At 37.6% G+C, this 13,981-nt stretch overlaps 1 protein-coding gene across 1 annotated transcript; it reads left to right on the top strand.

The window, feature by feature from the left end:
• Positions 1–688: 688 nt before the first annotated feature.
• LOC131159872 (protein NRT1/ PTR FAMILY 5.6-like) lies at positions 689–6,466 on the top strand. Its single transcript, XM_058115067.1, has 4 exons — positions 689–1,147; positions 3,137–3,354; positions 4,058–4,602; positions 5,449–6,466. Exons 1-4 carry the CDS (start codon positions 982–984, stop codon positions 6,314–6,316), a joined length of 1,797 nt encoding a protein of 598 aa, XP_057971050.1. The 5' UTR covers positions 689–981; the 3' UTR covers positions 6,317–6,466.
• The last annotated feature ends 7,515 nt before the right edge of the window (positions 6,467–13,981 follow it).

The following is a 13,981-nucleotide window of genomic DNA, read 5'->3' as shown; positions in this document are numbered from 1 at the left end:
GGAGTTTCCAAGCATCTTGCTTGGTTTTTCCTTTGATAATGATATTACCTTTTCGAAAAAAAAAAAAACAAAACAAAACAAAGAAAACAAAGGTATATCAATTGGACTTGATGTTTGCATGACTTAATAGTCCAACTTACTTGGATTCTTTGTATGATGACAACTTAATTGGTCAAGCTTCTGGACTCCTAGATTTTTGTGAGGGGTACCAACAAGGCCTGCCATTATGCTTATCACTATCACTCCCATAATTATCTATCTCAAATTGGTTATTTTCTTCTAATTTTTTTTAAAGGGAAAGATAAACTTTTTACTAAAAGAAATTCACAAGGTATCTAACAAAACGAAGTCAGAGACATTTACATCGAATCTATAATATCAACATATACAAGTTACGGCCACTAATTAATATAATGCCATTTATAATGACTATTCTACCATAATCTCAAACCCAAATAAGTTAATGAATCAATAATTACTAAAAATATTCTTAAGCAAAACATGACTAGCCAGCTAGGGCCCTATAAGCTCTAATCAGACAGACCTACCTAGCTAGCTGCACTTTGTAACATTATTTGGTGCATGGAAAATAAAACTGCAAATCGTAATGGATGACATCCCTATCCAAACTAGAGGACCAACCATGACACCTGAGTAGAAGGAATTAACATTTTCCTTTGGCAAAATCATAGCCACACAAATAAAAACAGAAACAAATTTCTCTCATGATTAATCTCAACCCATGAAGAAGAGATTAGTTGAAGGCCAACTCAGCTGGACAAAGCAGGAATGTGCCTATATAAGAAGTACAAAGCACCGGCAGCCCTCCCCACCACCATCCTCCGCTCCTTATTCCATCACTTTGGAATCCCAGAGGGCATACTCCTTGTTTCTTTCCTGCACCTCCCATACAAGACATTTTGTAACCTAAGAGAACTTTCATCATCGGTACAGTACGGTGATAATAATTATAATTAAGTAATGGAGCAGAGAAAGGTAGAAGAATCATCAGTAGTGGAAGTACATGCTCATGCTCATGCTCATGATGATGAGGAGAAATGGGTTTATGATTCTTCTGTGGATCATAAAGGAAGAGTTCCTCTCCGCGTCTCCACTGGTGTTTGGAAAGCCTCCCTCTTTATCATTGGTAAGGAAATCTTAATACTGGTAATTAAAAATTTCTATATGTTATTATTTTATGCATGTGTATGACAGAATTTCCCACACCATGCCCAGAAAGTATTCCTTTGTTTAAGCTTTGGGTGAGCTGGTTGGTTGCTGCGAAAGTGCACGGTGGGGAAAAGGGAAAGTAGCTAGTAGTCTTCCCAATACCTTCTTTTTTTAAGCTGGCTTCCTCGTAACCAGGCATGCTGCAGTACCTTCTTTATTTTTATTGTTTTATAATGGAGAAAACCCTTACCTGAATCTGTGGATTTAGGCTGGGGAAACTCCTTTAGTTTCTCCAAGCAAGAAACAATTTCCGTGCCTTAGTTAGCCAGTGGGACAACATATCAAAATGCAGAACATTTAAAGTGCTAGTCATTACAGTTTCTTTTAGAAGAAGGTAAGTTCAACTACTCATTGACTCATTACAGTTGTTTTTTTTCAGAAAAAAAAAAACAAAAAACAAAAAATCAAAGAAGAAGAGAAAAAGAAATGAGCAGCCATTGCTATTTATAAATATAAAGTTGTTAATGGTAGCTAATATTATATACATATGATGCCATTCTGTTGGCCTTTTTTTTTTTCTTTTGCTCCCTACTTCAACTATTCGATCCCTTTTTCTTTTCTTTTTTTTGTAAAAGTAGGCTGTTCATTCACTATATATATATTGGCTTTGGTGGGGAGTTGCCTCAAAGCCAGCCCTTGCAATATATATTTTAGTACCGTTTGGATCAAAGTTTTAATTTGAAAAAAGAAAAGGATAGAAAATTAAGAAGAAAATTTATTTTCTGTTGCATTTTCTCTCTATATCAAACATTATTAGAGATAAAAATTCATTTTAATAAGATAAAAAATTTTAAAAATCAAATATTAATGACATATAAATTAAATTTTTGTTGGTTATATATATATATATATATATATATTATTGTTTTTATTTTCCTTAATAACTAAATATGAAATTATGAATTCTTCCATATTTTCTTTTCTTCCTTCAATATTTTTGAACTCTCAAAGATGATTTTCATGTCTACTCTACTGGGATTTCATTATAAAATAAGTTTGGTACTGAGGGAGCATACTGCAGTTTTTGTATGCTTATACATAACAATTCCATGTTATGTGTGTGCTTGTATATGCATAAAAGTGTTGGGTGAAGGGAGTCATCCCATCCCACATCAAAAGTGACATTCAGCTGTATAATTTTTATAAATGTATGATTGTTTATTTATCATCATTCATATGTTTGTAAATAAGGAATGCTTATAAATTTTATATCAGTGTTTTGAGTATGTATACTCAAAATAAGGTGCAAGGCAAGTGGTAAAGTGGGGGGTCAGAGAGAAAGTGAACTTCTATCTCTTGGTCCCAAAAAGTCTTTACGCTCTAATTTTAATTTTTTATTTTTTGTGATAATTGCTTTGAGCATTTTGGGGTTGTTGACTATCATTATATATGATCCTTTCCATGGGTCAATTTTTTTTTTTTTTGGATAAAAATTAATGCATCAACTTCCCTTAAAGTTCAGGAGAAAGGCACAAACTTTTTTTCAACTTTTAAAGGGCAACATCAAAAGCACTCTTAGTTATATGATGATGCGAAATATTTAACTTAACAACTAATTAATTTATCATATATATATATATATATATATATATATATATATATATATGCATATCTATAGAGGTCCACATCTGATAATGGATAAGTATATATATATATATATATATATATATATATATATATATATATATATATATATGCGTATGTATAGAGGTCCACATCCAATCCTGTGTTTGATCTGGTAAGTCTCGGGATGAACCCGAGATTAGACTACTACTTCCAATTTTCTATGGGGTTTATTTCTGTGTGTTTTGAGACAAGAACCCTAATATGATTCCCAAGAAACTGAATATTTTCCTTTTTTATTATTGCATATACATAAATTCTAACTTGAGTGGGTATGGTGCAGCAATTGAGTTCAGTGAGAGGCTGAGTTACTTTGGAATGGCAACGAGTTTGATCATATACCTTACCAAAGTAATACATCAAGACCTAAAAGTAGCTGCAAAGAGTGTGAACTACTGGCTTGGGGTTACCACCATGATGCCCCTTTTGGGTGGCTTCCTTGCTGATTCCTACTTGGGCCGCTTCTCCACCGTCCTCGCTTCCTCCATCATCTACCTTGCGGTAATTAATCTCATACTCATATGTTAGGTGGTTTTGGACATTCTTAACTCCAAAAGTTAGCTCATGAGGTGAGACTTTCTCTTACACTTAATAACTAACCATCAGCCCCTTCCACAATTGATGTGAAATAATCTCCCTCTTACACATCGGGTTTCAAATCGACAATCCCACATACCTGACATCCCGGGGAGAACGTTGAACCATGGGCTCTAATACCAGCATTAGGTGATGTTGAGTCTTCTCAATCCCAAAAACTAGCTCATGGGGTGAGACTTTCCCTCATACTTAATAATTGATCACTAACCCTTTCCTCAACGGATGAGAAATAACCCCAACATCATACACATATCTCACACTCATACACATGCATACATACATACATATATATATATATATATATATATATATGTATATATATTTATTATTACAAAATTTTATTATCTTGACAAAATAGAGAGTAGACTGTGAACTTGTGTCTTACTGGACACTTCTCTAATACAAGAGGATTAAATACAAGAGGATTGCTAATGTGGATTACATAATGTTATGTTGAATGTTTTAATGCATTAAAGTGATGTGAGACTTCATTTTCAGAGAACTTTCGAGATTTTGTTTTCGAAAAACTTATCATTGTCTTATAAAAATTACCCTTTTCTTCATTTGGAGAATTAAATTTGCATCTTTTTCTCCATGTGGAAAACAGGGCTTGCTTCTCCTAACAATGTCTAGAGTAGTTCCAAGCTTGAGGCCTTGCCCTTCAGATCTGTGTCACCAAACCAGCAAAGTTCATGAAGTAGTCTTCTTCCTTGCCATTTACCTAATTTCCATAGGAACCGGAGGGCACAAGCCGTCTCTTGAGAGCTTTGGAGCTGACCAGTTCGACGATGATCACTCAGAAGAGAGGACGAAAAAAATGTCATTCTTCAACTGGTGGAACTGTGGCCTTTGTGGGGGACTCCTGCTTGGCGTCACAGTAATTGTTTATGTGCAAGATCATGTCAGCTGGGGCTCTGCAGATATCATCCTCACTGCAGTCATGGCTATTTCGATAGTGATTTTTTGCGCGGGAAGGCCATTTTATCGGTATAGGGTACCCAGAGGGAGCCCCTTAACACCAATGCTGCAAGTTCTTGTGGCAGCCATTGCCAAGAGAAATCTTCCTTACCCGACCGATTCTGCAGAGTTGTATGAAGTTCCCAATTTACAGAAAAGTCAAGGCAGGGTTCTATGCCACACTGAGATGCTAAAGTAAGCATGTCAACTTCATAACTTGCATTTTGATGCATGTAGTGCATGTTTAACTCCCATTTTTTCTTTTTACTACTAGCACAGAAGAAACCGTAGCTCAAAATTAGCCAAGTTAGAAAACTAAGATACCACATGTAGATGGCTACATGCAGGCTCCGCCTAATAAGAACGAAAAGCAGGACAAAAGGTCAATTCCCCAAGAAGAAAATCCAGAAAGAGAACCCTACTTTTCCCTAGTCATTTTTTGTTCTTTTCAATATTAAGCCACTGCAGATTAATTAGCACACCGATGGAGGGCTTGTGACGATTTGTTTTGGGTCACAGGGTGTTTTGCTGTAACTTGACCTCATACTTCCGAGATATCTAGTGGAATAACCATATGTCATGAGTGTTGTTTAAATACTAGTGGCATGTTGCGAAAATCGAATCCAACACATCAGAGTTAATGACTCGTTTTAGACTCCTCAATGGGTTCGGGTTAACTGCTCCCCAGTTATAGGTGGGCTGATCAGGGTTTCTCTGTACTTTCTTTGAGGAATTACAGAGTTGCATCTCCCATTTTATCATTATTCACATGTGAGGTGAAGAAAATGAATAGCAGCCAAAATGCAGAGGACCCAAATGCCCTGCAGATGGATTATTAGCAGTTGAAAAACACAATTCAATTTGTTTGTGCACAAGAAGTCCAAAATCTGGGGTAATCTTGGCTGACCTCTACTTTTGTTCAACATGCTTTTATGTTATTTTATTTTATTTTGAAATCAGTTCATCAATATGGTCCTCTGATCTGCAATATTTTTCAGGGAAAAGCTCATTCTTAAGAAAATTTTTAATATCAAATTACAGATTTCTTGACAAGGCTGCCATCCTGGAAGAGAATTACAAAGAGCAGCACAACCCATGGAGACTTGCCACTGTAACCACTGTTGAAGAGACCAAGCTAGTGCTCAACGTTATTCCCATTTGGCTGGCTACCTTGCCATTTGGAATGTGTGTAGCTCAATCGACTACCTTCTTCATCAAACAAGGGGCTACCATGGACCGGAGACTCACAGACACCTTCCTCATCCCTCCCGCAACGATCTATGCTCTGGCTGCCATTGGAATGATCACTGCTGTCGCCATCTACGATAAAATCCTCGTGCCCATTTTGCGAAGGGCAACCAGAAATGAGAGGGGCATCAACATCCTCCAGAGGATTGGCATTGGCATGGCTTTGACAATTTTTGCTATGGCAGTTGCAGCCTTGGTTGAGAAAAAGCGACTGAATGTTGCCAAAAGTAATCCACACAATCTTCCTGTTCCTATGAGTGTGTTTTGGTTAGCTCCACAGTTTGTCATACTTGGGGTGGGGGATGCTTTTAGTATTGTGGGTTTGCAGGAGTATTTCTATGACCAAGTTCCCGATTCCATGAGAAGCTTAGGCATCGCTCTCTACCTCAGCGTGATTGGAGCTGCGAACTTCCTAAGTAGCCTCCTAATAACAATTGTTGATAACTTGACTAGCAAGAGCAGTGAAGGGAGTTGGTTTGGGAAGGATTTGAATACTAGCCGGTTGGACAAATTTTACTGGCTATTAGTCATCATGAACATTGCGAACATTTGCGCCTATGTGATCTTGGCTAGACGGTACACTTACAAAAATGTGCAACGAAAGGCAACTGTTGCTCTGGTGAACTGTTATGACGGTGACAAGTTTGTGGGAATAGCTTGAAATGCAAATCATTAGTAAGTTTATGGCATTATGAGGGGCAAATTAAAGCTTTGGGCTACTTTAAATTTCAACATCATCTATGTAATAATCATTAGAAAGAACTATGTATGAATATGTTACATATTCAATAGTCAAGTGTTTCAAGTACAATGGAATGCGCTTATGTGTGAGGGTTTCAGTATGAAACTAAAACAGAGATTGGCTTATATATAGGAAGGGTACATTATCTCAAAAGTTTATAAAGTTTCACTGAGTTGTACATAACTTTTAGAAATTTTAAACTTCCTAAAATTTTAGTTGTAACTAATGAGGGTAAAATTTGCACAAAAGAAGGTAATTTTTGCTTCATTGACCTAACGAGGCGGAAAAAGTAGAGGAATGGGTGTAACGGCCTCTCATGTCCGCATGGTAACAACCCCACAGACATGATTTCGAGTGGATCCCTAACTTCCTATCAAGAGAAATTATTTATTAGGAACCTTGTAGACGATAGCAGTGGGAGGAAACTCGCAAAGTTAAGTACACGTAAATTTCTTATGTTGTGATTGTTCACTCTTTTTTCTTTGTTACAATTTTTTCTTGTTACCAATTGAGGTATTATGGGTGGTCCTTATTGCCCAACATTGATAACATAGGACCTCAATATGCGAGAAAGGAGCCAAACTGCAAAATGAGTTGGATCTGTCCTAACTAAAGATCAAATTATCATGCTAAAGTAGGAAAGAAGGTATAGTAAACAACAAAAATAAGGCAAATGGTTTGCTTTCGTTGCAGTTCTCTACGTTCCTTAGTTGTCTAATGGTTTGTTGTGCTTTATGTTTGTTGATCATAAACCAAGCCTAAAATTGGTTTTATTTGTTAGTTTAATTTCTTATTAGCTAATTGTAATTGGGTAATATGAGACAGCCCACAAAAGATAGCTACCCTAGGTTAAAACCTCTATATATAAATTGATATATTGTTGCCGCAATTTGAATAGCAAAAATAGAAGGGATGCCAAGCTTATGTCTTCTCCTTGGACTTCTTGTGCTTTGTTTTTTTTTTTTTTTTTATATTGATTAAATAATATTTCATTAAGTTTTGTTTTTTTATAATTGGTATCAGAGCCAGTGATATGCGATGGTGGGGATTCAATCAACGTTCCCATGGTTCGATTGTAAATCGAATTTTGAATATTGGGGGATTTAGATGCAAGTGTTCTTTAAGTTCTATAATATCTGGGACATTGTGGATCAAGGTTAAAAAGAGCCAGAAGACGAAGCTGCTTTATCAACAACATAGAAAGAAAAGTTAGTTACTTTGAGACAGAAGAATGTCAAGGCTTGACACTATATTTTTCAGGCGATCGATTTGGTGATTTTTGAGAAGGTTGTGTGTTAGCAGAATTCAAAATTCTATTCAACTTTGCATATAATAACATTGTGTACATCCCAATCTTATAATAAAATCACCTAATCTAATAAGGAAATAATCCCCCTACATAATAATATATAATCTCCTACATTTACACACTTTCCTAATTTACACATTATACACAAAGATACTCAGGATTTTAACACTCCCCCTCAAGTTGGATCATAGATATTAATCATCTCCAACTTGCTAATGAGCTCATCAAAGTTCTGTCGTGCCAACCCTTTCGTAAAAATATCTGCAGTTTGTTCCTTGGTAGGTACATAGGTCATACAAATAGTTCCTTCTTCAACTTTCTCTTTGATAAAATGTCGGTCCACTTCTAAATGTTTAGTCCTATCATGTTGAACTGGATTGAGAGAGATACTGATGGCAGTTTTGTTGTCACAATAGAGTTTGATAGGAAATTTCACCGGGACCTGTAGTTCATCCAAGAGTTTTCGTAACCATAGTCCTTCACATAATCCTTGAGCAACTGCTCTGAATTCAGCTTCAGAACTACTACGAACTACTACATTCTATTTTTTTCTTCTTTAGGTTACCAGATTTCCCCAGACAAATGTGCAATAACTGGTGGTAGACATTCTATCTTCCACTGATCCTGCCCAATATGCATCTGTAAAGATCTCTACTTCCTTACTTTCACATTTCTTGAAGAGGAGTCCTTTGCCCGGGAAGCCCTTGAGATATCAAAGGATCTTGTATATAGAGCATCTAAATGAGCTTATTTTGGTGAATGCATGTGTTGACTTACCACACTAACTGCAAATTCAATATCTGGTCTGGTATGTGACAAGTAGATTAGCTTACCAACCAATCTCTGATACCTCTCCTTTTCAACAGAAATTCCACAGTCTTCAACCCTCTTTACTACTTCGATTGGGGTTTCACTAGATTTGCATCCTAACATGCCAGTTTCAATTAGGAGATCAGTGATATACTTTCGCTGAGAGACACTAATACCCTTTTTCGTTCTAGCAACTTCCATGCCCAAGAAGTACCGCATTTGTCCCAAGTCTTTAACTTCAAATTCAGTAGCTAGAACTTTCTTCAATCTTACCATCTCTACTATATCATCCCCATTTAAAATTATGTCATCAACATATACTATTAGAATTGTTCGCTTACCTCTTTTAGACTGTTGGAAGAATAGGGTGTGATCAGATTGCCCTTGTCGATATCCTTGGTTCTTTATTACTTTTGCAAATCTGTCGAACCATGCCCTGGGAGATTGCTTGAGTCCATACAAGGACTTCTTGAGTTTACACACTTTGTTTTCTTCACCTTTCTTGCTAAAGCCTGGTGGTATTGTCATGTAGACTTCTTCTTCTAACTCACCATTTAGAAATGCATTCTTGATGTCAAGTTGTTGTAGTGCCAATTTAAGTTGGCTGTTAAGGATAGGAGAACCCAAACTGTATTCAAGTTTGCCACCGGTGCAAATGTCTCTGTATAGTCAATGCCATAAGTCTGTGTGAATCCTTTTGCAATGAGTCGGGCTTTAAATCGTTCAACTGTTCCATCAAATTTATATTTCACTGTGAAAACCCATTTACAACCAACTGGCTTCTTCCCTCTCGGCAAATTCATTACATCCCAAGTCCCATTTTTCTCCAGAGCCCACATTTCCTCCATGATAACCTCCCTCCATTTAGGTATTTCCAGAGCTTCCTAAATATTCTTTGGAATTCTCATCCTATCAAGGTTAGAGACAAAGGCACGATATCTTGTAGACAAACTTATATAAGACTTATATTTAGACCATGGATATAGAGTACATGACTTGGTTTGTATTCTGATTGCATTAGGTAAATTGATGTCATTAGGTACAAGATTATCAGAAGAGGACTCATGAGACTCATGGTTGTACAGAGCCACCACCGGTTCCAACGCGCTTGGTGCCTCAGGTATGAGATTGTCCCTGTTCTTTGTGTTTGGCTTTCTTGAGTAAACTAATATGTCTGTGTTGTTTTGCTTCCCTACATCTCCCCCTGAGGTTAAGTGCTCTTTTGTATTTGACAGTTCAGTGGATGGGTTAGGGAATGATGATGCAACGGGAGACTCAGTAGATGGCACAAAGTTAGTGGTAATAGGAGACTTGATAGACTCTGTGGTAAAGAAGTCAAAGAACCGATCTTCACTCCATTGCTCCCTCTGAAGAGAGGGCTTTGGGAAATAAGGAGTGGTTTCAAAGAATGTGACGTCAAGGCTAAAAAGCATTCTCTTTGAGATAGGGTCATAGCATTTGTAGCCTTTCTGAGTAGGGGAGTAACCAATGAAGACACATTTAACGGCACGAGGATCCAATTTATCACGATGGTGAGCATGAATATGAACAAAAGTCGTACAGCCAAAGATTTTCAGTGGAATACTGGAGGGGAGTCGTGAGGTAGGAAAATGTTCTTGGAATTTCTTGAGAGGAGTGGCAAAGGAAAGTACTCGACTCGGCATTCGATTAATGAGATGTGTAGCTGTTAAGATGGCATCTCCCCAAAAATAGTTTCTCATGTTTGTAGTAAACATCAAAGCTCAAGCTACCTCAAGTATATGTCTGTTTTTTCTTTTAGCAACCCCATTTTTTTAATGGGTATCCACACAAGAACTCTGATAAACAATCCCATTTTCTTGAAGATAAGTTCCCATGACATCATTAAAATATTCCGTACCATTATTAGTACGTAAAATTTGAATGTGAGTCTGCAATTGTGTTTGAATCATGGAATGAAAACTAACAAAAATGGAACGGACTTCGGTTTTATTTTTCAACAAGTAAACCCAACAAAGACGAGTATGGTCATCAATAAAAGTAACAAACCATTTTGTATAGGTGCGATTGAGGGATCTTGAGGGTCCCCACAAATCACTGTGAATCATAGTAAATGGACGAGATGGTTTGTATATGCATGTTGGGAAAGAAGCACGCCGATGTTTTGCAAGTTCACACACTTCACATAGAAACTCAGGAGACATTTTATTTGAGCAAATAGACGGAAACAAATGCTTTAAATATTGAAAATTTGGGTGACCTATCCTAGAATGCCATAACAAAAGTTCTTTATCTCTAGAAATAGATGTAGAGTGACAAATTACTGTATTACATTGTTCACTCAAGCTTGCCTCCTCAAAGTAGTAGAGTCCCTCATACGCTTTAGCAATGCTAATCGTCTTCCCCAATGATAGGTCTTGAAAAACACAATGAGATGAAACAAATTTAGCAGAGAAATTGGAATCTTTTGTTAACTGGCTAATGGACAACAAGTTGCAAGATAACTTGGGAACATGTAGGACAGATTTTAAGGTTACGGAGTCAGATATACGAATACTTCCTTTACCGGCAACTGGTGAGAGTGAACGATCAGCAATTTTAACTCTCAAGTTCCACCATATGGCGAATAGGATGAAAACAATTGATAAGAACCAATCATATGATCAGATGCACCTGATTCAATTATCCATGGTGATTTGTGATAGGATATAGTATTTAAGGCTGATAAATAATCACCTCGGTGAGCTAGAGAACTAGTGGAAGACTGACCCGATGTGTGAATGGAGGTAATCATTTTATATAGTTGATCCAACTGTTTAAGGCTAAATGCACTACTTGGACTGATATTATTACTTTTTTGCACCTTGTAATTTTCCAGTTGAACTGTCAGTGGTAGCCTGATACCCACGATTTTTTTGATAATGTCTTGGTTTCCAATCTACAGGCTTTCCATGAATTTCCCAATAGGTTTCTTTTGAATGACCTAGCTTTAGACAGTGCTCACACCATAATTTGCCTCTTTGTGGTTTTTGTCCGTATCCTCTCAGGCCTTTTGAAATTAGAGTCGATATGTCCAACCCACCCGAATTTAGGGCTGGTATTTCAGACCCAACGCGATTCGACTGTGGCTTCAGCATCACGTGTCTTCGGCTCTCCTTCCTCCTTACTTCAACGAACACCTCTCGGGTTGATGGCAGAGGTCTTCGGCCAAGAATTCGTCCCCGTACATCATCCAAATCTCGGTTGAGGCCGACCAAGAACTCAAAGACCCGTTCGTTTTCGAGTCGTTTTTTGTATCGTGCGCTGTCGCTGGAGCATTCCCATTCTTCTTCGATGCTCAGGTTGACCTCATGCCAGAGATGGGTCATCTCCATGAAATACTCTGTCACACCTCGCTTGCCTTGCCTCATTTGCCACAACCGAGTCTTGATCTCAAAAATCTGCGAGTAACTTTCGACATCAGAATACATCTCACGAACTGCGTCCTAGATGTCCTTCGTCGTTGGCAAGAACAAGTAGATTTTCCCGATTGAAGGTTGCATCGAGTTGACGAGCCAAGCGGTGACCATGGAGTTTTCGGACCTCCATTGTTGCAAGGCTACAACTTCGGTGGAGTCGGGTTTCCTTCGTTCGCTGGTAAAATAACCAAGCCTCCCTTTCCCTTCAATTACCGATTTTATGCATTGAGCCCACTCACGGAAATTTTTTCCGTTTAATTTTTCCACTACGAGTGAAAAAGTTGTGTTGTCTAGCCCATTCAAACCTCCAACGGATGTGATTTCTGAATCGCCATCGATATTTTCAGCAGGGGTCGACCCTCTGCTGTTGTCGGTGCCATTGGTGATAATGCTGGCCATAGTTAGCTAAGGTTGAGAAACCCTAGCTCTGATACCATGTTAGCAGAATTCAAAATTCTATTCAACTCTTTGTATATTAACATTGTGTACATCCCAATCTTATAATACAATCACCTAATCTAATAAGGAAATAATACCCCTACAGAATAATATATAATCTCCTACATCTACATACTTTCCTAATTTACCCATTATACACAAAGATACTCGGGATTTTAACATTGTGCACACCAAAACGACAAAGTGCACAAGCATCGGATGCTTTGTTGAGATTGTATTAGGGTGTTGAAAGAATGAAGAAGGTGTGTTTGCAAACCTTATGGATACAATTCAAACTTCTTTAGATGGAGAGATCACAAAAAAAAATTTGATTATTTTTTGCATACATTTACTACCATAAATCAGATGAAAGATAATGACGAAATGATGAAGGATGTGCTGATTATGGAGAAAATTCTTCTGGACCTTGACGATTAGGTATGAGTATATAGTTACAAAAAAAAAAAAATAGAAACACAAAGAATTTGAAAAAATAATTTTATTTCAAGGTGTGGCAACATGAACACTTATAGGCTATACAATGGGTAGTATTTATAGGGGATGAATGATAAAATTGTAGTATTTTGAATATAATAAGTCGGCTTCTTGAAGATTGGAATTAGATCTTCAATAAGTACTGTGCAACAACGGTTAAGTATTATGATGAAACCGTCGACGGTTTGGTGAAAACTTCGATGGTTTGCTTTAGGATTGTGTACTGTCTGAAGCCATCGATGTTTTCGTTGACGGAATGGTGAAATCGTCGATGGTTTGATGAATCCATCAATCATTTTAGGCAGGTGTCAGATCTGTGTACTGATTAGGAGCGTCGTTTTCTGAATTGATTTTATGGTCGTTGGACCAATCTTCATGCGGATTGAATTCTTCTTATTTGGTGAGAGATTTGTTATAGTGTCTTCATGGATAGAGGGATTTACTGAAGTTTCTTCATGGATGGATTTGATTCAGGGGAGATCATCTTCATGGATGGAATTGATTTAGGGAAGATCACCCTTGAACGACACTCGTGTGTTGCTAATACCCTCCCGCAAACCTTGTTGGGGTTGGAGGCAAAGTTTGGTACCAAAATAAAGAAGAGATGACTTAGACATGGGCTTTATAAAGAGATCGGCAACCTGTTGAGTGGTTGAGACATGTTGAGTGATGAGCAGACCGCGTGCAACACGTTTGCACACGAAATGATAATCCAACTTAATATGTTTGCTACAAGTGTGGAAAACCATGTTAACGGTCATGTGGAGTGCACTGAAGTTGTCATAGTAGAGTATAGGAGGTGACGACAATGTAATTTGAAGGTCTTAGAGGATAAAGGTGATCCAAGTGAGTTCAGCTGCTGTGTTGACCATGGCACGATACTCAACCTCAATGCTTGAACGGGAAATGGTGTGTTTTGTTTCTTTGCACACTATGAGATAAGGTTCCCGCCAAGGAATGTACAGTAGCTCGTAGTTGATTGTCTCATTGTAGGACATCTTACCCAATTTTCATATGAAAAAGCAGCTAGATCAAGTGGAGTGTGTGAAGAAAACTGCAACCCCATTCCAATTGATCCTTTGACATACCGTAGGA

This window comes from Malania oleifera, chromosome 7 (genome assembly GCF_029873635.1).
Source record: "Malania oleifera isolate guangnan ecotype guangnan chromosome 7, ASM2987363v1, whole genome shotgun sequence".
Taxonomy (NCBI): Eukaryota; Viridiplantae; Streptophyta; class Magnoliopsida; order Santalales; family Ximeniaceae; genus Malania; species Malania oleifera.
The sequence above is the reverse complement of the archived record's forward strand: the minus strand, read 5'-3'. Positions and strand labels throughout refer to the sequence as shown.